The sequence below is a fragment of the Alosa alosa genome, chromosome 6, assembly GCF_017589495.1.
Source record: "Alosa alosa isolate M-15738 ecotype Scorff River chromosome 6, AALO_Geno_1.1, whole genome shotgun sequence".
Taxonomy (NCBI): Eukaryota; Metazoa; Chordata; class Actinopteri; order Clupeiformes; family Clupeidae; genus Alosa; species Alosa alosa.
The window spans coordinates 20019724-20047286 of NC_063194.1; the positions used below are offsets into that span (position 1 = coordinate 20019724).

Here is a 27563-nt window from a genome sequence, read left to right on the forward strand (position 1 = left end):
TCATCTTTTGTACAAATGGAAGGTTGTGTGCATTTCATCAACTCATCAGCTTCTACAGCTTACAGAAAAAGGAATTTTGTCACCTGTGCACTTACAAAACTGTCACAAAAGCGGTCTTTCATGGAGGCTCAAGTGCCTTCGATATCAGCATTGCTCATCAGCCATGCAGTAGACTAGCATGTTCTCTGTATAGCATCCTCATTAAAGTAGTGATTTCTCAATTTTGCTCATTGTAAAAAGTAATGATTTACACCCCCAGTGCCATAATGTGAATACGTAGGGGTGAAAATAATGTTCTCTATTGTTTTGGCCTGTGTGCTTATTATGCCAAATATTTGTGTTACATTATTTCAAATGTCATGCTGTTTAATTATGGTGTTTGTGTCATGGCAGCTTGGACACACGAGGGATCTATTAAAAATCTTTTGCTTCAGTGATGTATTGGTTAATTTCCAACTTACACCTTTATTTTCTGTGGGGTTCAGCCATGGCCTGAAGGTTAGACAGTGGGGACTAAAAGGGTTGAGCCTCACAACTAGCAAGACAGAAATGGGGACTAACCCAATCTCCATGGCTTATGAGACAAGTAGTGGATCTCAAAAAATTAGAACATTGTGTTGTGTTAATTTTTCCCACCTAAATTATTTTGTGAATCATTATTATAGATTCATTAGATATAAAGTGAAATATTTCAAGCCACTTTTTGTTTTAATCTTGATGATTACAGTTTACAGCTTACTAAATCAGTTTATCAAAATATTAGTTTAAATGTTATAATACAGAAATGTCAGTTTCCTGAGCCATTAATCTCTTGGTCTGGTTCAGTAAACACAACCACAATCATGAGAAAGACTGCAGACTACATAGTTGTCAAAAAGACACTCTTGACAACCTCCACAAGGAAGGTAAGCCACAGAAGATCATTGCTGAAAGGGCAGGGTGTATCACAGCATTTTCATGGAAAGTATGGTAAGAAAGGTAGCTAGAATATATGAAAGATTCACTTTTTGAAATAAAAAAAAAAAGGGGTTACTTCCATAATATTCTAGTTCTTTGAGACCCACCTGTGCTTGGGCTGTAGTGTCTTAACACATCTGCTCCAGAACAGAAATTACATACAAATAAAATTATGTAGAATCAAAGATGTAACTTGCATTTAAAAGAGCAACTTGGTGAAAGTGCCAAGAGGCCCCAGTTATAACAAGAACATTAATATTGCACTGCAGCTTGGCCTATGAAACCACGGTGAGGGCAACACAGGTTCAAAGGCAGTGCCAGTATTTTAAATAAAAACAAGACACCAGCCATGTTAGGAAAGTAATTTATTTTTGCTTTAAAAAGCACATCTGAAAATATCTTCGTGTCTTCATCCTAGTTGGCACCATCATCCATCCTGGGGAAAAGGTAAATCTATCAGGTCAAAAGGCATTTAAATAGTTTTACCCTTTAGGCTACACGACTAGTCAAGTCAGTAACAAAAGATTGACTTCATGGTTCATCAGAAGTCTAACGCATTAATGTCATCACTCGTGACCAAAATAAGCTTCACTTATCAGTTCTGCCATTCATAGAGAAAGAGGCTGCTTGTTGTGTCGCCATGAGGATACATACCCCTCATTCTGAAGGCCATGGCAAGGTTTTAGGACCGTTTTGATCTTCACCTCTTAGTCTGAAACATAGCTATTCCATACTCCCCATTCCTGCAACAAGATCAAAGGTTTTTAATCAAAGTAGTACCCACCAATAAAATACTCTAGGCCTATCGGTCATTTGATCGTCAGTGAATTTATAAAATATAACTTCATCGTGAGTCAGAAGTCTAACGCAATAAACATCATTCTGAATTTTGAAACGCGGGTCAAGTGGGATATACAATATACCAACCTGGGCGTCCTCGACTGCGTTCCTCTGCTGAAGAGACCATGCTGCCGACCACGTGCCAAGGCGAGGCACGCCGGTATGCATGCACCGCAGATCTACAAAGAATACCGTTTGAACACAATTTAGTTTGACAATTTCGATCATATATGCTAATCACTCAAAGCATCAGCTTTATCGACCAAAAATACAACTCACCTATTCAAGCGCCTTGCTGGTTAAGCAACGTTGCTTGTAAATGGAAATTTTTAAGAACAGGACCGTTTTCTAGCGGCAGCAGGCCCCGTCAGACATTCTCTGGCCCTGTGGCATTTAGGCTACTGTAGGCCTAGCCACTATGATATAAATTAGTTATTATAAACAAAAGGATATCGGTCCATCGTCTAAGATCTGAGAAAAACATACTTATATAGGCAGCTAGCTCGCCTCTGATAACTTCGTAGAGCTAAACGTGACCGTCCTAGTCCCTAATTCCTGCGCGAACTGAAGAACGAGTGGTCACAGGAGTGCTGGAGTGCCAAAAGAAATGTCTCGTCCCTTTTAAGGTTATGTACTTCCGGTGTATACTTCATTAAAAAAATGTCTCAAATTCTTAAGTCATCCAGATAATCTACATTCACGGCAAATGGTTCAAATGCATGTATCTTTAATTTGTTATTATAATATTTAATATTGGAGAGAAAGTTTATCAGAAAAGTAACTCCTTTGCGTCATATATCTAGTGACGTCACATCCCAGTCGTACGCTAACAGGAAAGGACCAGACGGAGTAGTAACCAGGCGCAAGACAAGCTGGCCAGAAACACAAACAGCATGGAAGAAGACGCAATTTGAAATTTGTGGTTCTAGTCTTGTATTAGGCAGTATTCGACTTACCAAAGTTTTTGTTGTGTTTATGAACTTGACTTGCTATTTGGAAGATGTGGGGAGTGTGTAGTCGGGCCCTCGTGTGGTGCATTTTCACGTTGATCTCCTGCATTGTGCCACAGACGGTAAGTATGGATTGGGAAATTGCTAGCCTGCTAGCTAAACAGTCACACCGATTACAGTAAACAAGTAGCAAGCAATAAGTATGTATTTTATTAAACTGAATGTATTTATTCTGAGTGTACGGCTCTTGTGAAGCGCGTGTATCTGTTTTTCACATAAGTAGCTGCTTACATATGGCCAATGTGAGGAAGTACGTTTTGTAGAAAATAACTCCTCAGTTGAGACTTGAGTGGAACTTGTCCATCGCGTCGAAATATTTGTAATAATCAAAATATTTTATTAACATAATTTCCTGTTTTGTCATCCTCCTCCAACATTATACAACCCAAAACCTCTATCGACTCTCCAATTTTATAATTCGGGCGGTAATATTGTGTGAATAGATTCAGCATATGGTAACGTTTATTCACTTTTAATTTGCATTTTCATTTGAGGATAGAATAGCTCACCATGTCTTATATTGGCATTTTGTGAAACATTTATTGTTTTTGGTTACTAGGTAAAATGTCAGCAAATTCACGTCAAGTTTACTTTGCTCATGAGGCAATCTTGTTAAGCGATAAGTGGATTACATTAAACCTGTCATTGTGTCGGGGGTCTTCATCTGTCTGTATGTCTTACATGACAATGGTGGTCGGAATGTCTGTAAACAGGGGGGCTGAAGCCTTACACTTAATCATTTGGAACAGAGATGGTTTACACCCTTTTAGGATTTATTTCTTTTTTGTAAGATGTTATATTGAGTTAAACATGAAGGGAAGCGTTTCTATTAATAGTTTGTGGTCCCTTCAGAGCATTTTGTTTGTGTGTGTGGGTTATTATAAATGGATAAGGGAGTAATTAATCACTTTTCTGTAAGAGAACAGTGGGCTTTTTTTGCCTGGAGCCACAGGCACATTCTGTGTTCCTCAAACCTAATGCCCCCCAGCACCTCTGTTACTCCCATTTACATGATTATATGCAGAGGCTCCAGTGGAATAAGCAGACATGGAGCTGCATGGCAAATGACTCATCTGCACCCGCCTGGGTGACCTGCAGGTGTTGCCGTGGTTTCTGAGCAGATGGGAATTGCAAAGAGGCAACACGGTGTGGTCCAGAGTGGTCCAGGATCCGTGTGCCGTCTGCAACTCTTATCACAAGGACGGCGCATGGCCTCGGCAGGGCTCTGTGTAGCTGCGGCGTGCTGTGCACCCTACGCTTCTGTGATTGCAGCCATGTGACACTCGCCCAGAGCACTGATAGGTGTATGTCTTTGTTGACATAGGGAGCTCTGACCTAGAAGTATCTGCCTATTGATTGGCAAAGTGTGGCATAGCAAGGCCCAGGCCGCCTTGCACTGTGTATGGGATATTTGGGCTGACATTTTTAAGTTGTCCTTTGTTTATATCAGATTCACAAACATGTTCCCTGCTGTGGCATTCCTTGTCTGCTCTACTGCCCTAAGTGTACAGGCACTAAAAAAAACAGTGTAACGTTTTAGTAATGTTTGAGTATCCTTTGCTAAACAAAAAAATGCTTTTGCCTGGGGTTGGGACTGGGAGCAGTGTGGATCAAAACCTTGTCTGTACATAGACATACCTTAAAATTACTATGTTTGTGTACTCTAAATACAGGCTCAAAATATTATTAAGGTTATTCAATATTTTCTAAATGTCATCTCTTGCACCTAAACCAAAGCTGGCTATATGGGCTGCAGCAAGAATGGTCATTTTGTTGTGGGAATTATGAAGGCTATAGGCTTGTGTGTATGCACTACACAGACTAGACTTGGATTAAAAGTCACATGATCTCTAGAACTAGTGAATAGGTTAGTTCTAGTCTAGAACAGCATTAGGTAACATAACATAGGATGGAGATTTTAGCCTTATTTAGAATTGTTTCTTTGAGATTAGCTGTGAATACAGGCAAGCATACATGCTTTATTATGTTCTTGTTAAGTGTTTTCTGCACTCCGTTAAGAAAACTGACAGTCTCACAGCACAAACACACACATGCACACATTTCAATTTAGAGACTCATTTGTTGTCTCCTAGATGTATATGGTCTGTGCCTGGTTTTGTGTCATTTATCTTGAATTAACCATAACCTCTCACCAAGTGTGACTACAGTGCATTCTGATTTTGACTGACTAAAAACTGTTACTCTAGTATTAAATGTTTTGAGGGTGCTTCATCAGAGGAGTGAGTTTAACTAGCCCACGCTGTTGTCCACATCTTTAGCTTTAGCACATCTGGGCGTACAGCATTATGTAATGGACATTACGCAATGTCTGACTGGAGCGATGAGAAAAGACGTTTTGATGTAAAAAGTTACAAAAATAGGGCCCGATGTTCCGCGCTCACTTTTCACAGCGATATATAACTCGGAGTCCAGAATGCAGCATTATAATTTTTCAGCCTACTGGTTCCAAACAGGACTCAACAGATGGGTCTTTCAGAACATGAAAGTGTTTTTGCTACTGAAAGTGAGAAAAGGAATTTATAGTGCCAGTGACTGAAAGTAGCGCCTTGGTTATCATCTGTTCCTGTTTTGGACACCCCTTTTCGAGGCTGCTGTGAAGTGGGAAGTTCCAGGTGCTCAGTGTTTGCTCTGATCTTGCAGTATTCAGGTTGGGGGCAGTCCAGCAGTAGTTCATACAGTTTGGTATTGTTTTGTTGAGGCTTGTTAAACTGCTGTAACTTCACTAGGGTTCTGATTGCTTGTTGAACTGCCTTTCCGTTATGCCCCTTGGTGCTTCCCCTTTCTAAAGTATCTGGTGGGAAGGGACCTGTTATACAGCTGCAGTTTAGGGAAATGTGATTGGTTTGCCTTAAGGCCTACAAGCCGGGTTATTTGTCACATCTAAGGCTTGACTGCTAAAGGTTTGTTTTTTTTTTTTTTATTCAGTACTATTCAGATCAGTGATTCACTGGAAATCATAGGGGGTATTTTTCCTTAGGCTAGCTATTTTCTGGAGCTAACTGCTTAGCTTGTTTATGGGCAGAGGCAACGTTGGCCCAGTGCTTGGCTTTTAGCCTGAGGTTGAGAAATGGAGGCTTTCAGTAGTGATATGCACCCCACCCTTCTCTCTCTGGCTGCTGCCAGACTGGTGATCTAAGAGCACTGCTGGATGAGCTGTTCTGCCCCCACACCCAGAAAAGGCCTCTCACCGTCTCGCACACAAACAGCAGAACATGCAGGTTCTGTCCGCCTCTTACTTTAATAATCTTTCTTTTGTATCTCGCTATATTTTTCTTTTTCTTTGTAACGTTTTTCGATTGCTCATGCTTGGTTTCCTGTGTATTTTCCCAACTCTCTCTCCGCTGCCCCAACTACCACCACCACCTCCTCCTCCTCCTCCTCCTCCTCCTCCACCACCACCACCACCACCGACAGCCTATTTAGTTTGTGTTGGGCTCTGTCCATATCTCCCCATGGTGATGAGTGTGCCTGAGCCAAGGCCTTGAGGGAGAGCAGAAGATGCACATGTGATATGTGGCCCTCACCCAGTCAGCCCACACTGCACCTGGTCTGTGACAAATACAGCCCAAAGAACAGGGCTCCAGAATAAGAAATGAGGAAGAAAGTAAGCCACACTGAGAGGTCACCCTGCTGTCCTCGCATGGCGGGGCGCTGTCGGCAGGATCCCAGTGGAGTCCTGGCCGTGCTCTCCACTTCAGCTGCAGTGTTCTATAGAGCCGGTCTGGAGTTACAAGCTTGTGTGAAGTTTTTGTCTTGGCGGGGCATAGGCAATTGTTTCTTAGTACAGACGATGAGCCTTATTGTTATGGTTTGCTTCAAGAATGTATAATTGTAGACTTAGGTCTTACTGCCTTTGTCATTAATGTTTTGCTTATGATGCATGAGTGTAAGTCAAAGGCAACTTTCCTCAGGTGCAATCTCGTGAAGTTCATTCATAATTAGCAGACATTTAGCCTGCACCTTTCACCAATAACCGATTGTGTTTCTTCGCTTTTTGAAGACGCAAGAGTCCTAATAGTGTTTGACATTGGTGTCATGAATTTATCATATTTCTTACTGTCAGCTTCTTTGCTGTCAGCAAATGTTTTTTGTACACCAGTGTGAATTTAAATATACTTATACTTATATTTAAATATACAAATACTAAAAGTATTTGTCCAGGAAATCCAGCCATTTGCAAAGGGTATGGCTCTTCACTATACTGTCACTATGCCTTTTATTGGTGTAGTATCATTAGCATGGCCTAAAATAAGTTGTGCTGCTACTTTTGTAGGCGCTAAAGCTTTTGGCAATAGGTGTGTAACTGCTACAGGAGTCTTCTTACTCCATGATGCATATATAACCTCTGAGGGTGTTCAGTGGAGAATAGCTTGTCTGGCTGCATGATTTTTCAGAAGTAGTCTTAGATTTGTTGTTCAACGTTACTTGTCTTTCTCGCAGGGTTTCTGCGAAGCCACACTCTCACTGCCAGAGAGTCTCCTGTTTGTGTCCACGCTGGACGGGAACCTCCACGCCGTCAACAAGAGATCGGGTTCCATCCAATGGACACTGAAGGAAGGTAAGCTGAGAAACAGGCCGGTGAGGCTCAGATACACATTTGGGCTGTTCCCCATAGGCCCAATGCTTTGTGTTCATAATATCCCAGCTACACAAGACCTCACACCCCCCACTTATTGGGATAAAGCCTAGACATCAGGTTAGGCTGATGGGATGTCTATCCATGAGAAACTGCATCCAGCTCACCTATTGTCATTATGAGGATAGATACTAATACTTGGGTATCTGAATAGATACCCAAGGTCATGTTCATAGATACCCAGGGTCATGTTTCTTTCCTCATTTCTTCACTTTTTCTTTCCAACAGTTTTTTTTTTATTCTATCAGTCTCTCTTTTACTTAAGTGCACTCTGCCTTGAAAAAGGAGCTATTGTCATTACTGTCAAAAAACACAGAAAAGTGTTTCTTCTTCAGAGTTTCACTACTTCTGCTGTTTGCACCAAACAATAACATCAAACTTGAAAATACATGACTGAAACATGTACTGGCCTTATCCAACTTAGGAGGGTAGGAGTGGCATAGATATGCTATCACTTAACTACATACAGTATCTTCAGCAGAGAGAGTTTATTTTTGGCTTATGTTAGCAAATTTTGTAGTGTATATGCAATGCAGATAATGGGGGGCTTTCTTTTGCAGTGGGGAGGCGTGATGTTGAGATTACCAAGGTCATGCCAGTGCAAAGCACACCTCCCCTTCTGTAGCCCTCCTCCACGGACTCTAGCAATCATTTACAGTCCACAGCAAGGGGACAAATAAACGGCCATCAAGGCCAGCAGCAGTGGCTAAGAGCAGTCCCTAGTCAGGCCCCCATTTCTACATCATTCATTGTCCCTCATGGTAAAATGCCACTGTGTGACTGTTAATGTCCTGTGCCCTAAATACATAATGTAGCATAATGTGCTCTTTCCGCTCTTCAGCCAGTTTCCAGTATATGTATTTACTACCAACTACCATGGTAACCTGCTGCACCTCCGCTGGTCTTTCAACAGTGGCAGCTGGCCATGCATGTGGATGGGTTTGGTGTCCGCCACACACTCCCATCTGGCTAAGTCGTCCGGTATATAGCTTACCCTTCAGTGGAAGAGACGGATGTCTCTTGTGTTGACATAGCAAAGGTCTTCTAGTGTTTAGGCTATACTTAAAATACTGCTGGTTTGTCATAACTTGATTTAATAAGATTGGACCAGAGATCATTTCTTTTTTTTTCCATGATGTTTGGTCTGCCAACTTGCTGACTGTAACTTTGTTGTGACCGAGTTGCGCAGGAATTTCACTGGTGGTGCAAAGGCCATGTCAAAGTACTAAAACAAGACCGCTAGGAGAAAACTAAAGTCTTGCAATAGGTCCTGTTTGCTAAAAGTTTTTATGAGTAAAATACCTATTGGTTATGGCAAATCAACATCAACTTAAATATGCTCTTAACTTATAAGCTCTGTTATGGATCAAGAACCTTGGTGACACTTCAAAGCCCCCTCCTCCAAGTACAGTATTTGAACATGTTGATAGACCATCCTAATGGTTGACCTTGTGTGCCTGTGCTATCATCTCACGTTGTTTGTGTAGTATTAAGGTGTTATCAGCAGGGCTGTTTAGCGTAGTTGTGTATCCACAGTCTTTCCTGTTTTCACCCCGGGTGCCATTTTCTATCCGTGGGTAAAGGCCCGTGCCTTGGTGATTTGTAAAAATCCTCTCATGCCAATGCAAATATTTGTGAAGGTGGAGGTCTGCCTCTGGAGTTACAACAGCAAATGCATAAATTTTACGTGTGTCGGATTGCCGTATCGGAGGCATGCCACAAAAAGGCACCAAATAACTTTCTAATGATACCTGCAGGAAGTGCTTGTATTTTTTCTGTGTAGTATTTGGTGCAGAGCCTTGCAGCTGATCCATGACCTCAGTATTTGCATGAGAGTATGATAATGTGCGGGAATCCTAACTGAAAGCCTATCTGTCATTCTCCTGCAGATCCTGTTCTTCAGGTCCCTACGCATGTGGCTGAGTAAGTATGTTTGAACACGTGTGTGTGTGTGTGTGTGTGTGTGTGTGTGTGTTTGTGGATGTGTGTTTTCCAGTCTGTAGATATGTGATTGTGAAAGATACCAAACAGGAACTTCACAAGTTGCTGATCGCGTATCTTATTTCCTGTTCACACTATTAGAGGAGGATCATTTTTGCAAGTCTTCACTGATTAAAAAAAAAACACAAGTTCTCATTGATGTGCTTCTGCATCCATGTGCAAGAGTACGCTGCAGACGTGTTCTTGCACAACAACAGTGCCCCCTCAGAGGCTGTAACAGCAGGGCCATGATCATGCAAGATGTGTGATTGGATATAGCTGTGTGTGTGAGAGTGTTTTTCCATCACCCAAACTGCCATTATATCTACCATCCAGTGAGGGCCTGTCGTAGACTAATAGATAATGGACCATTTTTAGAAAGTTTAACGTGCGATGACCTTTTCCTGCGACTGGATGGTTCATTCATAGCACATGTAGATGGTCTCGGAACATGTGCCTTCTCCTAATTATTACATACACGCATCCACAGTCCTTTACATGAACTTTTTTGCACTTAACATCCCAGCCTGCCCTTTGCAATACTCAGACTTACAATTAATCTTTATAGTAAAGATAAAGTACTAATATAGTTTTAGGAATCACAACAGTTTTCAAAGAGCAAGGGAATTTAGTGTTTTGGTAGTGTTGTTGTATAATCAATGTAATGGAGTCGTTTTCTCAGGCTTTGTCCGTTTTCTTTTGCAGGCCAGCATTTCTACCAGACCCTAACGATGGCAGCCTGTACTCTCTGAGTGGGAAGAACAACGAGGGTCTGACGGTGAGGCCATACACACTCACGACTCTCTTCCCCTTTTCTTGCTACATAGACACAGCGGCTTCCTCTTTCTCTGGTAACCTGGCCACTCTGTCCGTTCAGCTCACAGTCCTGCTGTGGGAAGACCCCCTTAGCGACTGCGTGTGTTCTAAGAAGGACTATTGGACTGAGTGTCTTCTAAGAAGGACTATTGGACTGAGTGTGTTCTAAGAAGGACTATTGTGGCCACTTCCACTAGCAATATGTTTTCTTCACTGTCCAGTTCTGAGTCTTCATATTTTGTTATTGTGTTGCTAAATCTTGCTATTGTGACCGTGCAGGGCCCAGTAGCAGCCCATCACAGTCATGCCATGCTTTGTGTGTGTATTGATGTGTTGTTGCCTCCTGCTCTTGCAGAAGCTTCCCTTCACCATCCCTGAGCTGGTGCAGGCCTCCCCATGCCGCAGCACAGACGGCCTCCTGTACACAGGTAAGGGTGCCGCCTCTCACCGCTCCTTCTCCCACTCCCGCTGTCTCAGGCAGTCACACCCAAACAGCCGCCTGGCGTCCTCACGCGACCGCAACCAGCTCAGCAGGCTGTCTCGCCCTCCCAGAGCCGAACAATGCAAATCGATTTGAAGATAAAGTCTACCATTGTTTGTGGAAGTCCTGTGCCTCAATGACTTCTTTTAAGTGTGCACAGTGGCTTGGCTTAATGTCACCACCACAACCACCACCACCTCCTCCTCCTCCTCATCATCACTCTTAAAGTCTACTGCTGTTTCCTCCCTACTGCCTTCACGTGTGCTTTAGGTCTTATCCATAGTGCTCACTGTAGCCCATAGCATGGCGAGGAGCTCAGGCATTTTTGCAGTGCTTCCACTCGGCAAACAAACGCCCGTTTGCGGAACTGCGGGGGTGCCAAATGGCCGGCCTGGCAGGTGGGCGTCGCAGCGCTGTGGTTTTTCTCATGCAATTCCACGCTGCCCACACTGACCAGAACAATCCGTCTGCTGCTACCACTCCCCTTAGCCAAGTGAGGAGAGGGAGGAACTGAGAAAGAGAGAGTGCTTTATGTGAGGGTGTGGATGGGTTTTCAAGCCATTGTCAGCCCATTGTGTGGCGTGAGGAGAAGATAATCACCAGCGTCCTGTTTGTCCATGTTAATGAAGTGGTCAGACGTTAGTGGCCCTCAACTGCGGTGCAGCTTCCCACTCTGTTTATTAACCTCTGGTAGTAGGAGATGGCCACGCCATCTAACATTCGGACAACGGTCACAAATATCTGACACACACTCAAGCCACAGTGTCTCAGCTTTGGTTCTGCTACTCAGTGGCTTGTTTTTGTTGTTGTTTTTTTTACAAAGAAAATTGTGATTGTGTATTATCATTTTGTATTGTTTTTCATTTAAGGTGTGGGTGTTTTGTAGGAAGTAATTGCAATGGAGTGACTCATTAAAGTGTTTTTGCATGTGTGTGCAGGTAAGAAGCAGGATGTGTGGTATGTGGTTGACCTACTAACGGGTGAAAAACAGCAAACCCTGACCTCGTCTTTTGCTGAGATGCTTTGCCCGTCATCTTCTCTGCTTTTCCTTGGACGCACAGGTAGGTAGTAAACAAAAAAACTGTAAAACGACTTCAAAAACGGCGTTGGAAAATGAATTGTTTCAGTATTGTTTTCTTTATTTCTGTGTCTCTTGTTTAGAGTACACCATCACCATGTATGACACCAAGAGTCGAGAGCTGCGCTGGAATGCCACCTACTCAGACTACGCCTCCACTCTGCCTGACGACGACACCCTATACAGTACAAGCTTCTTCCTCCTCCACCACTTCTCGCCCTCCATCTTAAATAGATAGCTAGATAGATAGATAGATAGATAGATACTTTATTGATCCTCAAGGGGAAATCCAAGGATCTCAGTAGCATACAGACATAACACACAACATGCACTTACAACAGAAATGGTAAACATTAGTATAGTATATTACATTAGTATAAACATATAACTAAACTCCACTGTATAATAAAGACAGTAGAAGATAAGATAAAAAACTAACAAAACTAAATACTAAATACACTATATAAGTTAAATTAAGAAAGTCCAATGTGCTTGAGGGTGATCAAGCATAAGACGCTTGTAGTGACAGGGCCAGGACTGGTGAGGTGCTAAGGGGAGTGAGTGTCATGGTGAAGGTGCAAACAGTAGTCCAACCATAGTCCTTAGTTGTGTGTGCCTGGCAAGGTGCTCAAGAGAGTGGGTGTCATGGTGAAGGTGCAAAAAGTAGTCCAACATTAGTCCAACAGTGCAACAGTAAGGTCTAGAGACCAGCATAAATAATATAGACAAATAGGAGAGTAAAGTGTAATGTAGACAAGGTAAAATAAAAAACTATTTCAGGGCAAGGAACAGGTTGAGGTAGCAGTGTAGCAGTAAAACAGCAGTGAAAACATTAGGCTGTGTACAATAGTAAAACAGTAGTAAGCAGTAGTGTGCAGTCAGTATATAAATAAGGATTCTTGAAGAGAACAGCTTGTCTCTCTGGAGTTTATCTTGCGCCACTTCACTCTCCAGACGGAGCAGCATAGAGTGGTTTATGCTTTCACAGTCGTTATCATTTCACAACACTAGACTGTGTACGCAGACATAACAATGTACACAAGGCAGTTGTGGACATAACTGCACTGACTTGCTGTTAGCAGGAAGTCCGGTGATCTATGAAGATGGACAGGATCTTAAGCTAACAAATTTTAGTTTTCAGTTAAAATTTGCTGTCAGAGTAGTTTCAGGGACGGATTTTGCAAGAGAATTCCTGTTTTGGGTGCTATTAAGACACTAGTTAAATATGTTGTAACTGACATCCCTCTTAACTCTGAACTCCAAAAGTAAAATGTGTTGCTCGTCTTTGTAAACAGTCCCTTATTCAACACACCCCACCTAATGATTTACTGCAACTCAGCTGGCATGCAACAACTGTATAGTGTATATATTAGAGCTAATAATTCTATCAAATGTATCACTGTAAACATAATTGATTTATGATAAAAAAAAAAATAATATTAAAAATGAAAAGCTCAATCCTTGAAACACGTAAAGCAATAGATTACTGAACCTAACATAATCCATTTCCTCCCCCACATTTAATGTGATCTCACCAAGCCCAACCTGCCATGTGATGCGAACCCTAACTGACTCATATTCCAATTCTGCCTATTGTGTCACAGCTCTCTAACACCCACCTCCTCTTGTCTTGTCTGTGTGGCAGAAATGGCCCACTTTGTGTCCAACAGCGACGGGCTGGTGGTGACTGTGGACAGCGAGTCGGGCGACGTCCAGTGGGTGCAGAACTACGAGTCGCCGGTGGTGGCCGTGTACATGTGGCAGCGCGAGGGCCTGCGCAAGCTGCCGCACACCAACATGGCCAAGGACACGCTGCGCTACCTCACCTTCATGTCCGGAGAGGTGGGCCGCATCACGCGCTGGGCGTACCCTTTCCCAGAGGAGAAGAAGCCCAAGGACAAGCTCATGTAAGCCCCTTCCACACAACAGCTTTGCGACGCCTTGGCATTATATGAACATGACTAAAGATGTGGTTTTCAGGAACTGTCATAGGAATTTTCCCAATTTTTATTTTTAACATTATGCGTTTACACGACTTAAGGTATTACGTCTGAAGTCTGGTATCTCTGTAATGATTACAGAATCACATTTTTGGCTACTCCCATGATGTATTTTTGTCTTGTCTCAAATTGTACAAGACTGAAACAGTTGTGTAGACAGTGAGGGTTTACTGGCGTTGAAGGCAACTCCAAAGCCCCCTCAGATGTTTAGAGTGAATGTGGAGTGATCGTTTGGAGGGGCTCGGTTGGCTGATCTTGGAATAGATGTCTGACTGATATCCCTCAGGGTTGCAAGCTATTTAAGCTCACAAACCATTTTGAAATCTACCTATCTTGTGCAATCCTAAGGGCACTGTGAAGGGGGTGGAGTGGGGGGTGTGGGCAGAGATGTAAAAGTCCGGCTTCAGAAAGTCCTGCCATGTATTGGTTCTGCCTGTGCACTTAACACATGTGATTTTACTAATTAGCTGATCTACCTGGCTTAAGAATTGTGCTAATGAGAAGTGGCTGATTAAGTGAATGGTTGGAACCAAAATGTGGCAGGACTTTACTTTCTGAAGTCGAACACCTCTCTACCTCCCAGAATCTCTGAGATGTTTAACAGTTTGAAAGTTCCACACCCTAAAGACCGGCATTGTGTTCAATGCCTCCAGGCAGTGTCTTCCAAGCCAGAGTGGCAAATCCTCTCTGCTCATGTGAAGGGTTGCCTCAGCTGGACAGATTGTTCAGGCTTGTTTGGTGTGTTTGGCCGGGAACGTTGCACAGGATGTCCCCTTTGGTTATGATTTCACAAGTTCTAGCACAGTTCGCTGACTGACTTTCAAAACCCAGCCGTCTCCAAGAGCGTGCAGTGGCTCAGAATGGCTGATGGTTTCATCTTGATATTCTATTTGTAGACACTTTGAATTGTTGTCTCGGTTATTAGGTGGAGAAGAGGGTGCGAAGACTTTACTTTTGTGTAAAGGAGTATTGCTGTCATAACAATAAGCTTTATACCCAAGCCAAAATTTGTCAATGTCAGTGTCATTGCTGTAACTGTTTTTAAATGTATGTTTGCACATTGTTATTACGTTGATGGTTTGGTACCATATTAGTTTTTCTGATGATTGAAAAGTTTGAATGCAATTTTAAAATAAGCTTAACGGCTGCTTTTCCTTCTAGAAACGATGCAGTGTATGTGCTTGGTGGGAGTGATTTTAGATACAGACACTTGGTCCTACTCTATTATTGAGTTAGTTATGTCTTCTCTATTTCATATAGCCTATTTCCCATGTAATATTACACTTGTAACTTTTGTTCTTCAAAAAGTGTATTGGATGAAATGGCAACCTAATCTGCACTACATTACATTCCATTAAAAGTAGCAGTCTTTATCATATTAAATGATTTACATATTGCAAGAAAGCTCACAAACCTAGGGTATTTTATTACACACTGTGATGTTTTTCTCCATATTTTATGTAAAGGATATAATTGGTTGTTATTCCTCGACATGCTGTCTATATGAGCAAAAGTTTCAAATAATGATTTTTTTCCCCTCCTTTCCTGCTGAAATGTGTTGTGTTTGTGTGTCGGCAGGGCCACGTTGTATGTGGGTCGCTACTCCACCAGCCTGTACGCCTCGCCCTCTCTCGTTCACGACGGGGTCACAGTCATGGTGAGTGACCTCTTGAGTTTAGGACAGCGTGACCTCCACAGCAGGACCGCAACAGCACGTGCATCTGGTTTAATGGACTTTGAAAAAAAAAAAAAAGTCGGCCACACACTCGGGCCGCTTAGCCAGGAGGGTTACGGTAACCCCAACCCTCAGGTTTGCCTCAAGGTGATGATGCATGGTGCAGCTTTGTTGCTGGGCAACCACATAGCTGACTCCATGTGTTTGGAATGAATGATCATGATTTACCTATTGAACGAAAAAATATTAAGTAACATTGCCTAGCAACCCTGCTCAAAAAGCCTTGTATATTATCAGTGTCTCACACGGCCATTTTTGGTCATGCCGCTTCCTGTTCATGTAGGGCATCAGCTCAGCTCCAGAGGCAGGTGCAGAGCCAGTTTCTACTTCAGCCATTTTGGCTTTCCCATTTACCTTTTTTAGAGTGGGGGAAAGGCTCTTTACTCTTAACTACGAGGACCCTTGACAAACACTTGTGGAAACCCTGTGTGGAAAATGCCTGCGGCCAGATGCTCGAGTAAGAGTAGAGTGCACAGTCCACTGCCCTCCACTCACTGGTGGCTACCTCTTCACGTGTGTTCAGAGCAGCCCTGCCAGTCCTGTAAAGAGAAGCCTACAGCTTCAACAGTTCACTCTCATCCTTTAGACCTGTTATTCCAGTGTGCTATTGTCACTTACACCTACAGACATGTGCAACGGCTTTACTTCAGGACTAAATGGATGTTTGAGGGGACTGTCCTCCCTGAAAACACTGTTTATTTCACACCTGTGCATAATCCAGGTGTATCTAAGGTGTTCTTAACTGTGTCTCCAGTACTGACGGAGAGATGAAAACTAGTGTTTATGTGGGTGTGTATCTGGGTAAACACTGCAGATGCACTTGCAGTAATGGTCTACAGTTATGTATGCATTTTGTGTTTGTGTCTAATACAAACAACTGACAACTGACCTTTTTTTTTACTTGGTCAATGATTTGAGATAACAGTCAATATGTTTGTCCGGTCACAAAGGTGACTATCATTCAGCACCTGCATCTCCATGAGTGGCCCCTGATGAGGTGTGTGTGTGTGTGTGTGTGTGTGTGTGTGTGTGTCTGTCCTCAGCCACGGGGTAGTACCTTTCCTATGCTGGAGGGCCCCAACAGCCAGCAGAGGCGCGTGGACAAGGGGCAGGGCTGCGTCATCACCCCCAGCACAGACATCAACCCAGGCACTGCCCTAGAGGAGCGCAGGCACATCAACTTCATGTGGAACCACCCTCTAATCATAGGTACTGCACTATTGACTCACACACACACACACACATACAGGGACAAACAAGGAACAAACAATCACATACAAGTAGTGTCAGAGAATGGGATTTCCTACTGCAGAATTCTGGAAAACGCATAAATGCGGACATCAGTGTGAAAAAATCTTGAAAGTAATTTTGCATGTGCTGCACAGGCTCCTGCACCCAACCATTCAATTCCCATTGTAACCATCACTAGACTCTGACTAGATATCAGTAGGACAAGCTATTGCATACATATGAGCACACATGTGAACTTGAAACTTGAGGTTAATGATAAGGTGTGCACGTATGCACATGCTTCCACACACGTGTCCATACAGCCATGCACTGCATGTGCCAATAACCGTCTGGATTCACACAGTCGGAACGTTCCACAAAAACACTCTAGCATATCAATGTTGTGTTTAAACACCTGCTGCAAACTTGCTGCTGCTCCACCACACACACACACACACACACACACACACACACACACACACACACACAACATCACAAACATGTGTATGCTCACATGCTGAGGAAAATAAAGAAACAAGCTGCAGTAACTGCACGAGTGCCCATCTGCTGCTGTTCCCACTAGAACACACACCTATTGGGAAAGGCTTTCACACTGGACACACACACACACACTGCAAGATTCACATGCGCCACATATTGTTGTTGTTGAGACTACTGCACTCTAGTGGTCAAATAAAGTCACTGCACCCTTTCTTGCCCATGAGGTTCAACATGTCCTATACCATTATACATGAGAAATTATGATTGTGAATGTGCTTTTCACCTGAAATTGCGTCCAACTCCATCAAAGTTGATTTAATCCCCCTATTAAGGTTTTGCACCTCCGTTCTAATGTTACGTCACCGTTTGTTTACAACTAGAGTGGTAGGCAAGAATGGTAGGCAAGGCTGCAGAGTGGTAGGCAAGCCTACAACAGCCGGGTTGCATAGGCTAGTTACAAATAGCTTCAAAATTAAAATTTAATATCAAATATTGAACGGGATGCCGACCACTTGTGTAGGCTCTAACAGTTGGTTTTACAATAAGAAGCAAAAAGGCGACGAACGACCGTTTAGCCTACCTATCCTCATGATTGTGGAGGATGATCGTTAGCAGCTGTGAAGTCTTTTATTCTCAAGATGGCCTAATGGTGTAGCCAGGCTACTGTCTACAAAGACGTAGGCTAAAATACAACTATCTACAGTCATCCAAAAATGAATTGCCAGAGAGGCTATGAAGGGAAAAAGTGCAGCATTTTAAACATGGCAAGAATATTTTTACTGGAACAATTTGTTCTAATTTGTCTCGTGAAATTCGTGTTTGTGGACATCAATCACCTATCTTCTGTCCTTCTATTTCAAGTTATCATAAGTGTCATTTGATCATTCAATCGCAACAAATGCTAATAAATGAAAACAGAATAGGCTTATGTGCTATAGCCTACAAGTCAGTTAGGCTAACTCCCGTATGTCAAAATAAACTGATTTTATCCTATGAATTGTTTAGCGATCACACACAACAACTTAACACAGCAACCTCAAACACCACTGTTGAACCTAGGCTACTGATTCAGTAATGTAAGAAATAAGCAGTTTATGAATTATCTTTACCCGTTTAATCAAGTCCACATGACCACAATAACAGCAAATGTTTCGATGCACCAAATCAGGGCGATTTTAGCGAAATAACGTTCCTATGACAGGCTATCAAATATTGAACAATGGGATAACTTTTCATCATCACCTTTATTGATGCCTGAAATGTTGACATTGCTGAAATACAGAGATGTAGCCTACTGAGAGGCAGCTGCAGACAACATGTTCAATGTGTTCAACTTGTCCCTTGCCTACCAGGTGAATGTAAACAAAGCTATAGAACCTAGAATACATCACATGAAAAACGTTAATTGATTGATTGATTGATTGATTGATTGGTTGGTTTGTGGTTCTGCCTTTGCCTCCTTCATAGGTCACCATGAGATGCCACCTGATGCCCACAGCTCCCTGTTGGAGCGCTTCCCTGAGAATGTGCCTCGTCCCCCCCATAATGTCATCCCCCCTACCACAGACAAGACCCATGAGGAGGTAACCACCAACATGTGTGTATGTGTGTGAGAGAGAGAGGCCGAGAGACATTAGAGTACTAATATGAGTTTTTATCATGAAATAGTTTGCCCATGCTACTCTATATTGAAAGTCTTATTGTCTGTGTGTGTTATCAGAAGGTGAATGACAGCGGGATGGAGCAGACCAGTGGGCCTCCTCCAGTCACAGACATCCAGGACAAGCCGGGCCGTGTGGTGCGTCCAGAGGCGCCGGTGGACTCCATGCTGAAGGACATGGCCACCATCATCTTCAGCACATTCCTGCTAGCCGGATGGGTGGCCTTTGTCATCATCTACCCAAAGGTACAGGACGCAGCACTGACTCACCAGCTGGAGCAGAACACCACAAGCTCTGGGTCCATTAATGATGTAATCGCACGTGTGGTCACTGAATTTTCCCTGTTAGTATCTTGACGTTGTCAGTGACGTTAGTTTCAGTTCATTTTGCTGGGGGACAGCAGCTAAGTCATTCTCTCATCCATGCTAATGGTAATTCCCCTTTTTTTTTCTCACTCTTACACATTCTCACTTTGCTCTTTCTTTCTCTCTCCTTTTCTCTCTCTCACTTTGCTTTCTCTCTCTCTCTCTCTCTCTCTCTCTCTCTCTCTCTCTCTCTGACACTGACAAACACACAAAAACAAATATGCACGCACCCTCTTCCTCTCCCTCTCCCTCTGTCTCTCTCTCTCTCTCTCTCTCACACTCACACTCACACACACACACACACACACACAAACACACGTATGCGCACACACCCACTCTCTCCATCACACACACACACACCCCTGGCCCTGTCCAGAGTGTGCAGAAGCAGCAGCAGCTGCAGCACCAGCAGTTCCAGCGTCAGATGGAGCAGAAGCTGGAGCTCCTGCAGCGGCAGCAGCTGCTCTTCCAGCCGCCGGACGCCCTTCCGCCCGACGCCGACGACTTCATGCTGCGCGCCGCCGAGTGCTCGGACCACAGCAGCCCCGTCGGCACGCCGCGCGCCTCCAACCACTCCAACCTCTCCCTGTCCGAGCTGGGCAGCTCCGCCAACGAGCACGACGAGATGGGTGAGTGAGAGAGGGGCGGCCCAGTGACCTGAACCGATGGGCACTGGTGGATGCTGTAGTTTAGTGGGGTTCGCTTGTTGTCTGTGATGCAGTAGGGTATGATGGGAGATTTTCGAGTAAGGTATTGCCATTGGTGACGCAATGTAAAGTTGACATTTTCATTTTGTTTGCTTGTTTGGTTTCCAGAAGATGAGTCAGTTATTGTCGGAGTTGGCAATATCACGTTCAACCCCAAAAACGTGCTGGGCCATGGAGCAGAGGGCACCATTGTGTACAGGTGAGGAGTTTAGAGTGCTGTTGGACAGGTGTTCAATCGCCTGCCCTGGGCCCATTGTGTACAGGTGAGGAGTCTAGTGGTGTTGCACAGGTGTTTAATGTGGCAGCCGTGGCCTACTGGTTAGCGCTTCGGACTTGTGACCGGAGGGATGCTGGTTCGAACCCCGACCAGTAGAAAGCGGCTGAAGTGCCCTTGAGCAAGGCACCTAACCCCTCACTGCTCCCCGAGTGCCGCTGTTGTTGCAGGCAGCTCACTGCGCCGGGATTAGTGTGTGCTTCACCTCACTGTGTGTTCACTGTGTGCTGAGTGTGTTTCACTAATTCACGGATTGGGATAAATGCAGAGACCAAATTTCCCTTAAGGGATCAAAAGAGTATATATACTTATATACTTATACTTATACTTAATCGCCTGCCCTGGGCCCATTGTGTACAGGTGAGGAGTCTAGAGTGGTGTTGCACAGGTGTTTAATCGCCTGCCCTGGGCCCATTGTGTAGGTGAGGAGTCTAGAGTGGTGTTGGACAGGTGTTTAATCGCCTGCCCTGGGCCCATTGTGTAGGTGAGGAGTCTAGAGTGGTGTTGGACAGGTGTTCAGGTGCCCTGGGCCCTTGGACTGGTGCAGTATATCAGTGTGGTGGCAGTCAGATATGATGGTGGCCTGTTCCTTTCCAGATTTTACACACAGGTGTAATCAGTGTGTTGGCCATGGCCGTGCTGCACATGCCTTTTGCCAGTTTAACTATTTCATGCTCAGTACTCCGCCCTCAAAGAGTAGACCATGTTAGTCTGAATGTTAGGCACTAAAACTTTCTGGAAGGAGCTAATCTCCGGTTCAAGCTCAACTCTTAAGATGCAATCGGGTCTGAGAGAGTTCCTGAGCTCCTCTCGGCTCTTCCACAGGGGTCAGTTTGATAACCGCTCGGTGGCAGTGAAGCGGATCCTTCCGGAGTGCTTCAGCTTCGCCGACCGGGAGGTGCAGCTCCTGCGGGAGTCGGACGAGCACCCCAACGTCATCCGCTACTTCTGCACCGAGCGCGACCGCCAGTTCCAGTACATTGCCATCGAGCTGTGTGCGGCCACACTGCAGGAGGTAGGGCAAGCTCCTTCACCTGCTCAATTGTTTAAATCCATTGGATATCGATTTACAGTGACGATCCCTGCTGTCTTTATTTGCTCTCATGTTGTATGTATGGATCAGAGTCTATTAGAGTTTGGGAGCTGGACAGAGGTTATTTGATTATTGTTTATGGTGATGTCGGTATGGAGTAATTCACTGTTTATGGTGATGTCGGTATGGATTAATTCACTGTGTGTTTCTGTTCTGACAGTATGTGGAGCGTCCTGATTTTGACCGCCACGGTCTGGAGCCTGTCTCTCTGCTGCAGCAGGCCATGTCCGGCCTGGCTCACCTCCACTCACTCAACATAGGTAAGCTCTTACGGAAGTCCAGAGTGACGTCCTGGGGCCTAGGTACTCAATCTAGGCACCTTCATGGCAAGATTTCCATGAACATCCCCTTTAGCCTTCATGTGTCTACTCGATAGTAATTCTGATACAGTGTGATTAGTAACCGTTTGAACCAATCATCCTGAGCTTGGCAGAGCTGTTAATGCTATGTATGTTTGCTATTTCCATTAGCGATGGGGCCCCAGTTTCAATGACAGTTAGTCTATCATGTGAAATGCATGGACCAAATTAACATAGATCAATGCAACATAGCAAATTATACACTGTATACATTGATCAGATATGTATACAGTGTAAAAATAGCTATATATATATATATATATATTCAAATCAAGGTCCATGTCACTTTGTGAGAATATAATAGACAAAACAGGGTCCTCATACAGTGGAATGTTAACTGTGACCCTTTAAGGAAATCCATAGAACTAAAACTAAAGAATCTTTGTCCTCCTCCTCTGCTGTAGTGCACCGGGACCTGAAGCCCCACAACATCCTGGTGTCCATGCCAAACGCCCACGGGCGCGTGCGTGCCATGATCTCGGACTTTGGCCTGTGCAAGAAGCTGGCGGCGGGCCGCCACAGCTTTAGCCGGCGCTCCGGCGTGCCAGGCACCGAGGGCTGGATCGCTCCCGAGGTCCTGAGCGAAGACTGCAAGCACAACCCGGTAGGTAGCAGGATGGTAGGATTGGCATGTAGACGGAGAAGGAGAGATATATGAATAGTTTAATACATACATACAATACAAGATTTTTACTTTGAAAATCAGTCAGTTAATAACTGATTAGTATTTATATGGTTCTCTTTTCATATGTTGTCCAGATATATTACTGTATGTAGCTTTTTTTTATAGTATAATTATGATGCAAATGTGTGTCTCTTGTATTCATTGTAATACCAGACCGTGTAGTGCAGATCTTTAACGTGTGCCTCTCCTCTTCGTGCTGGTCTCCCGTCCTCAGACATGCACAGTGGACATCTTCTCGGCCGGCTGTGTCTTCTACTACGTGGTGTCCTCAGGCAGCCACCCGTTTGGGAAGTCCCTGCAGCGGCAGGCCAACATCCTGCAGGGCACCTACAGCCTGGAGCAGCTGCAGCCGGACAGACACGGTGAGGCCCGGTGCTCAGTCCCTCCAGGCCCTGCTCACAGAGCCCTGGCTTGGCCGTCTCACCCACCATGCCCGGAGTTCAAGCACCAAAAATAGATCTATTGATTACCTCTAATGAGGAAAAATAGCTTTAAAATGTCTGAATCAATTCAGGCACAGAAATTCCCCCTGCTTCAAGCCCTATGGAGCTCCATCTCAGAGCCTATTAAAAATACTTCCCTTCGTGATGAGCGATTATTGGCACAATCAAACAGGCGTTATTTTCTTCTCACACACTTTATCATGTTTTAGCACTTCTGCTGTCTACTTCCTGTTTGCCTACTTTACTTCCTTTAAACGCTCTAACACCCATGACCTGATTCCAACTTTGGTCCAGTTTTTTTAATCCCTCCTGCCCATCCTGGCTGATGCTTTAACACATTATTAGGTCACTTACAGTAATCTGCTTTGCCCTGGTGAAGGGGGGCTAAAGTTATTACAGTTTTTCACAGTTGCTAAAACACTAAACTCCAATCTCTGAACCAAATTCTCAGTTATTTTTGCTTTGTTTGGTTTTTTAGATGCAAAATGCATTTACTGTATTGTAAACAATGAACATTACTCCTGGAGCTATATGAGCTGCGCTGAACACTGTGTTTTCCTTTTTTTGATGTAGTGTCTAATGACTGCTCAGTAGTGTTCTCATTTTACTGCTTTGTGAGATTATCTGAAGACAGTGTTTGGTTTTGAGCATAGGTACTGTTTTGAGGCAATTGTAAGGTTTGCAGAGGTTGTCAGTTTTTGTAGATGTAGTTTGAGATTTGGGATTTGTGTTTACAGTTTTGAGAAAAAGGGTTGAAGGTTTCAAAAAATGTGTTTTAGCAATTTTGAAAAACTGTAAAAAAGGGGGAGCTGAGTATATGGCTATACTGAGTGTGTGTGTGTGTGTGTGTGCGTGGTCCCCCCAGAGGACATTGTGGCCCGAGAGCTGATCCAGCAGATGCTGAGCATGGAGCCGGAGCAGCGGCCATCGGCGGAGCGCGTGCTCAAGCACCCCTTCTTCTGGAGCCTGGAGAAGCAGCTGCAGTTCTTCCAGGTCTGAACAGCAGTGCCCACACACACACACACACACACACACACACACACACACCTTCACACCTAGCCTTGCTACACTCCTAATACGACACCCTCCTCTTAAATACCATAATTATTATACAGACCTGCTCACACACCTTGCACCCTGCCCTTCAGACCCAACCTTTGGCCTGGTTCACTATCCAATTCATGTCTTTTAATTAGAGGGGATGCATTAAGTACTTATTATTTTTCTTTTTACCTTTTTGTGCGCGCTATTCAGCCCAAACCGCTTAACGTACAAATTTGGTTCAAACACCGTTCCGTAGATCTTCCAAGGCTTTACCGTCCTATCCGTTTTTCATTTTTGAGAAGTTTATACTTTTTGAGATATTTGTAATTTGTAGTGTATTTTCCCCCCATAGACTTGGATGGGGGCTGTGATGTCATAATAGAGCCAGCTGCGCTCGTTAAGTAGTTCTCAGAGCAGTTCCCAGGCTAATCAGAACACTGGCACAGGTGTCACCTGTGAGGAATTCAACCGTCTCAGCCTCTAAGCATACAATCTAGCTCTACCTGAACTACACATCCTGTTAAAGTGTTTTCTGTGTGTCAAAATAAAAGTCCCATCCATATCTCATGCATTCAGCATTATATCTCCAGAACGGCTTGACGTACATGCTTCAAATTTGGTACGAGTGTTTTTATGTTTTTAACCAGCAGACTGCATCCTCTCATGTAATTCCTCGGAATTGCATTTCTAGTGTTATTTATAGATTCATGTTATGTTCATGTTATGTTATTTTCCCAAAGCTTTCCTTTGTGTTTTTTTTTTATCAGTAGCACCTCATTCATTGTATGTTACTCTTATTGTGATGCATGTGACAATACTACGTACCTGCAGCTGCTCACTGTCTGTGTAACCTCATGATCTCACAGGATGTGAGTGACAGGATCGAGAAAGAGCCGCTGGACGGACCAATCGTACGACAGCTGGAGAGAGGGGGGCGGGCCGTGGTGAAGGGAGACTGGAGAGAGCACATTACAGTGCCTTTGCAAACAGGTCAGAGACTGGTCTCCAATAGGCACCAGTAGGCACGCCTGCTTTTTCATTGAGGAGGACAATTAGCCTACATACAAGAGAGCTTATCTGCTGGCCAAACAAACAAAAAAAGAAAACCATAAAGATAAAATTTTATATGTTGTAAGTTATCTAAGGGAAATCTTTTACATATATTTGTCATTGGGAGATTTAACAGGATTGTCAAAAAAAGTAATGATTTTGAAGTGATTTGGTTAAAGATGGTGTTTTATTAATGTGTGTGTGTGTGTGTGTATATACACATATATAATTCTTTTTTTTTTTTCCAGATCTCCGTAAGTTCCGCTCATATAAAGGTGGATCTGTAAGGGATCTCATGCGTGCGATGAGGAATAAGGCAAGTATTCAGCTGAATTACACTATGACATTGAGTTGTTAAAGCAACACAATGTGGTTTCTGTACCATAAAATAACTGCTTCAAACTTATTTTGAAGCCACACTGACCTCCAATAAGGGCAGTGGTGTCTCTGACAATGCTGATGCGAACCTGCACTAAATATGCGCATTGCATTATGCAACATTGTTGCCGCGGGTGGGGGCTTGCCCTTTTGGACTGTTTTAGACAAATTTGGTACCCCCTTGGTGTTAAACGGCTACTCGGCACACAAAACAGACAAAAGGGGGAATTGATTCATCATGTTGCTTTAAGTTGGTGAAGATGCCTCTAATGTGTTTCCCTTTGGACTCTGCAGAAGCACCATTACAGGGAGCTGCCCCCAGAGGTGCAGGAGACACTGGGCTCCGTCCCCGACGAGTTTGTGGCCTACTTCACGTCCCGCTTCCCGTCCCTGCTGACGCACACCTACCAGGCCATGCGTCTGTGCGCCCAGGAGCGGCCCTTCCTGCCCTACTACCACCACACCGAGCTGCCCGCACCCCCACGGACTACACCCCCCGCCCCCCCCACACTGCCGCCCCCGGCGGGCCCCTGTGCGGACACTGCCCCCCAGTGCTCGGAGCCGCAGCAAGCAGACCGACCGCAGCCCAGTGCTGCAGTGCTGCAGGCCACAGTCGAGTCCACTGGCTCAGAGCATAGTGTGACGGCTGCATTGTCCACTGGACCTGTGGCTGCTCCAGCAGAACCGCTCACGGAGCAGCAGAGCGCCCCAGAGCCACCCAGTGCACCTGCAGACCCGACACCGCTTGGCGGGCCAGAGTGATGTTGGTCTGGGCATAGGGTGAAGGGTCGTTGCCTTGGCAGTGGACACATTCCAGGGGGCTGGCCTGCACTCTCTGCTCTCTCGCTCTGTTTCTGGTGTGGACCAGGCCTGCAGTGCCTGGGCCTTGCCTGTAGGTGGAGCAGTAGCAGCAGCAGCAGCAGCAGTAGCTCCCAAATCCCCCTTTTACTCATACCCACTGAAGTGCCTTGACTTGGAACCCATAAGAGAGTCTGAGGAGTCAAGAGTTCCTGGCGAGAGCCGCAGGAGTGGCCTTGAGTGTGGTGGAGTTGTGTGATCCACAGAGACGTTCTAAAGAGCCTGTTCTCTTTTGGAGTGCACACATACAGTGCATGTAGTGGAGCATTACATTTGATTCTTTTTTTTCAGACACTTGACATTGACAGAATTTTTTTTATTTCTCTTATCCTTGTGCAATGTTGTTTATATTAGTTAAATGAGTTTTCACTGTCAAATGTTTATTTTTGCATAAATACCAGTGGCTTGATTATGATCATTTTAAGCAGTGAGCAATGAGTGCCTTATGAAACACACACATGTACGCACACACACACACACACACACACACACACACAGGACAGACTTAAAATGATTATTGCATTGTTGTGCGTATGTGGTCCGGCTTCAGTGTGGACATGTCTTAATGGGTGAATGGCCTGGTGTCCTTTTCCTGCTGAGTTATCACTGTCCTGAGAAAGTGACCATGCCTGTCTGTCTGATGACGGATGATGGGACACTTTCAGCTGTACAAGTGCACATCTTCACGTCTCACTTCTCTTTGGGTTTTACCTGTACTTTTGTACTTTTGTATTCTTCTTTTTCATCTGATCAGCTTATGCCCAAGAGCATTATGGAAAGTTATCCGATGAGATAAGTCTTGTTGTTTTATCACTACATTTTCAAGTCCTATTTTTCATGAACTTACCAGTACAACCTGATTTTTTGCTCTAAAGCCCAAATTGGTGCACAAGTAAGAACTCTTCCCCTATTTATTTGGAGCATTTTAGTAATGTTTTTTTTCCAATCTCAGGAAACGGAGATGGACATTTAGAATAATCCGTCCTCTTGATGTTGCTGTTAACATGCCTAATTTAAGTGAAGCCCCCGACTCCTTTGAGTTGTGTTAATGGGGACTCTAAAAAAAAATGCATTTTTATTTTGTAATGTGGGCCTGTGCCTAATGATGGTTATAAATGCACAGTGTCAGTTCAATTTTATGATGTGGTGTTTAGCAGGCTTTGTTTGTATTGTGGATGCCTGAGTAACGTGCATCTTGTGTCTGTGATTTATTTTATTTTTTAATCAGTCCATGAGTATGCAACGTCTCGTTTCTAATGCAACAGGTTTTCCAGTCGTCTTTGAAGCCAGGCCACTTATCTGTCGAATTCAAGCTGCTATGTGAAATGCCAAATAAATAAGAGTACAAACGACTGCTGTGT

At 44.1% G+C, this 27563-nt stretch overlaps 1 protein-coding gene, 1 long non-coding RNA gene and 1 other non-coding gene across 3 annotated transcripts; 1 reads left to right on the top strand and 2 right to left on the bottom strand.

Annotated features, from left to right (window-relative positions):
* Positions 1–1141: 1141 nt before the first annotated feature.
* Positions 1142–1277, bottom strand: LOC125296938. The gene has a single exon (XR_007193898.1). It is a non-coding gene; the product is annotated as a small nucleolar RNA SNORA50 (small nucleolar RNA).
* A 28-nt stretch (positions 1278–1305) lies between these two features.
* Positions 1306–2384, bottom strand: LOC125296605. Its single transcript, XR_007193815.1, has 4 exons — positions 2077–2384; positions 1885–1976; positions 1612–1700; positions 1306–1393 (listed from the first exon to the last, which is right to left on the bottom strand). It is a non-coding gene; the product is annotated as an uncharacterized LOC125296605 (long non-coding RNA).
* Positions 2385–2637: 253 nt separating this feature from the next.
* On the top strand, positions 2638–27554 carry LOC125296301 (serine/threonine-protein kinase/endoribonuclease IRE1-like). Its single transcript, XM_048246138.1, has 22 exons — positions 2638–2869; positions 7269–7386; positions 9354–9387; positions 10150–10222; positions 10616–10688; positions 11680–11802; positions 11903–12004; positions 13465–13726; positions 15398–15476; positions 16598–16763; positions 18753–18868; positions 19006–19191; positions 19688–19940; positions 20127–20217; positions 21118–21307; positions 21546–21645; positions 22149–22348; positions 22644–22791; positions 23738–23865; positions 24783–24906; positions 25215–25282; positions 25639–27554. Exons 1-22 carry the CDS (start codon positions 2798–2800, stop codon positions 26104–26106), a joined length of 3174 nt encoding a protein of 1057 aa, XP_048102095.1. The 5' UTR covers positions 2638–2797; the 3' UTR covers positions 26107–27554.
* Positions 27555–27563: the final 9 nt, after the last annotated feature.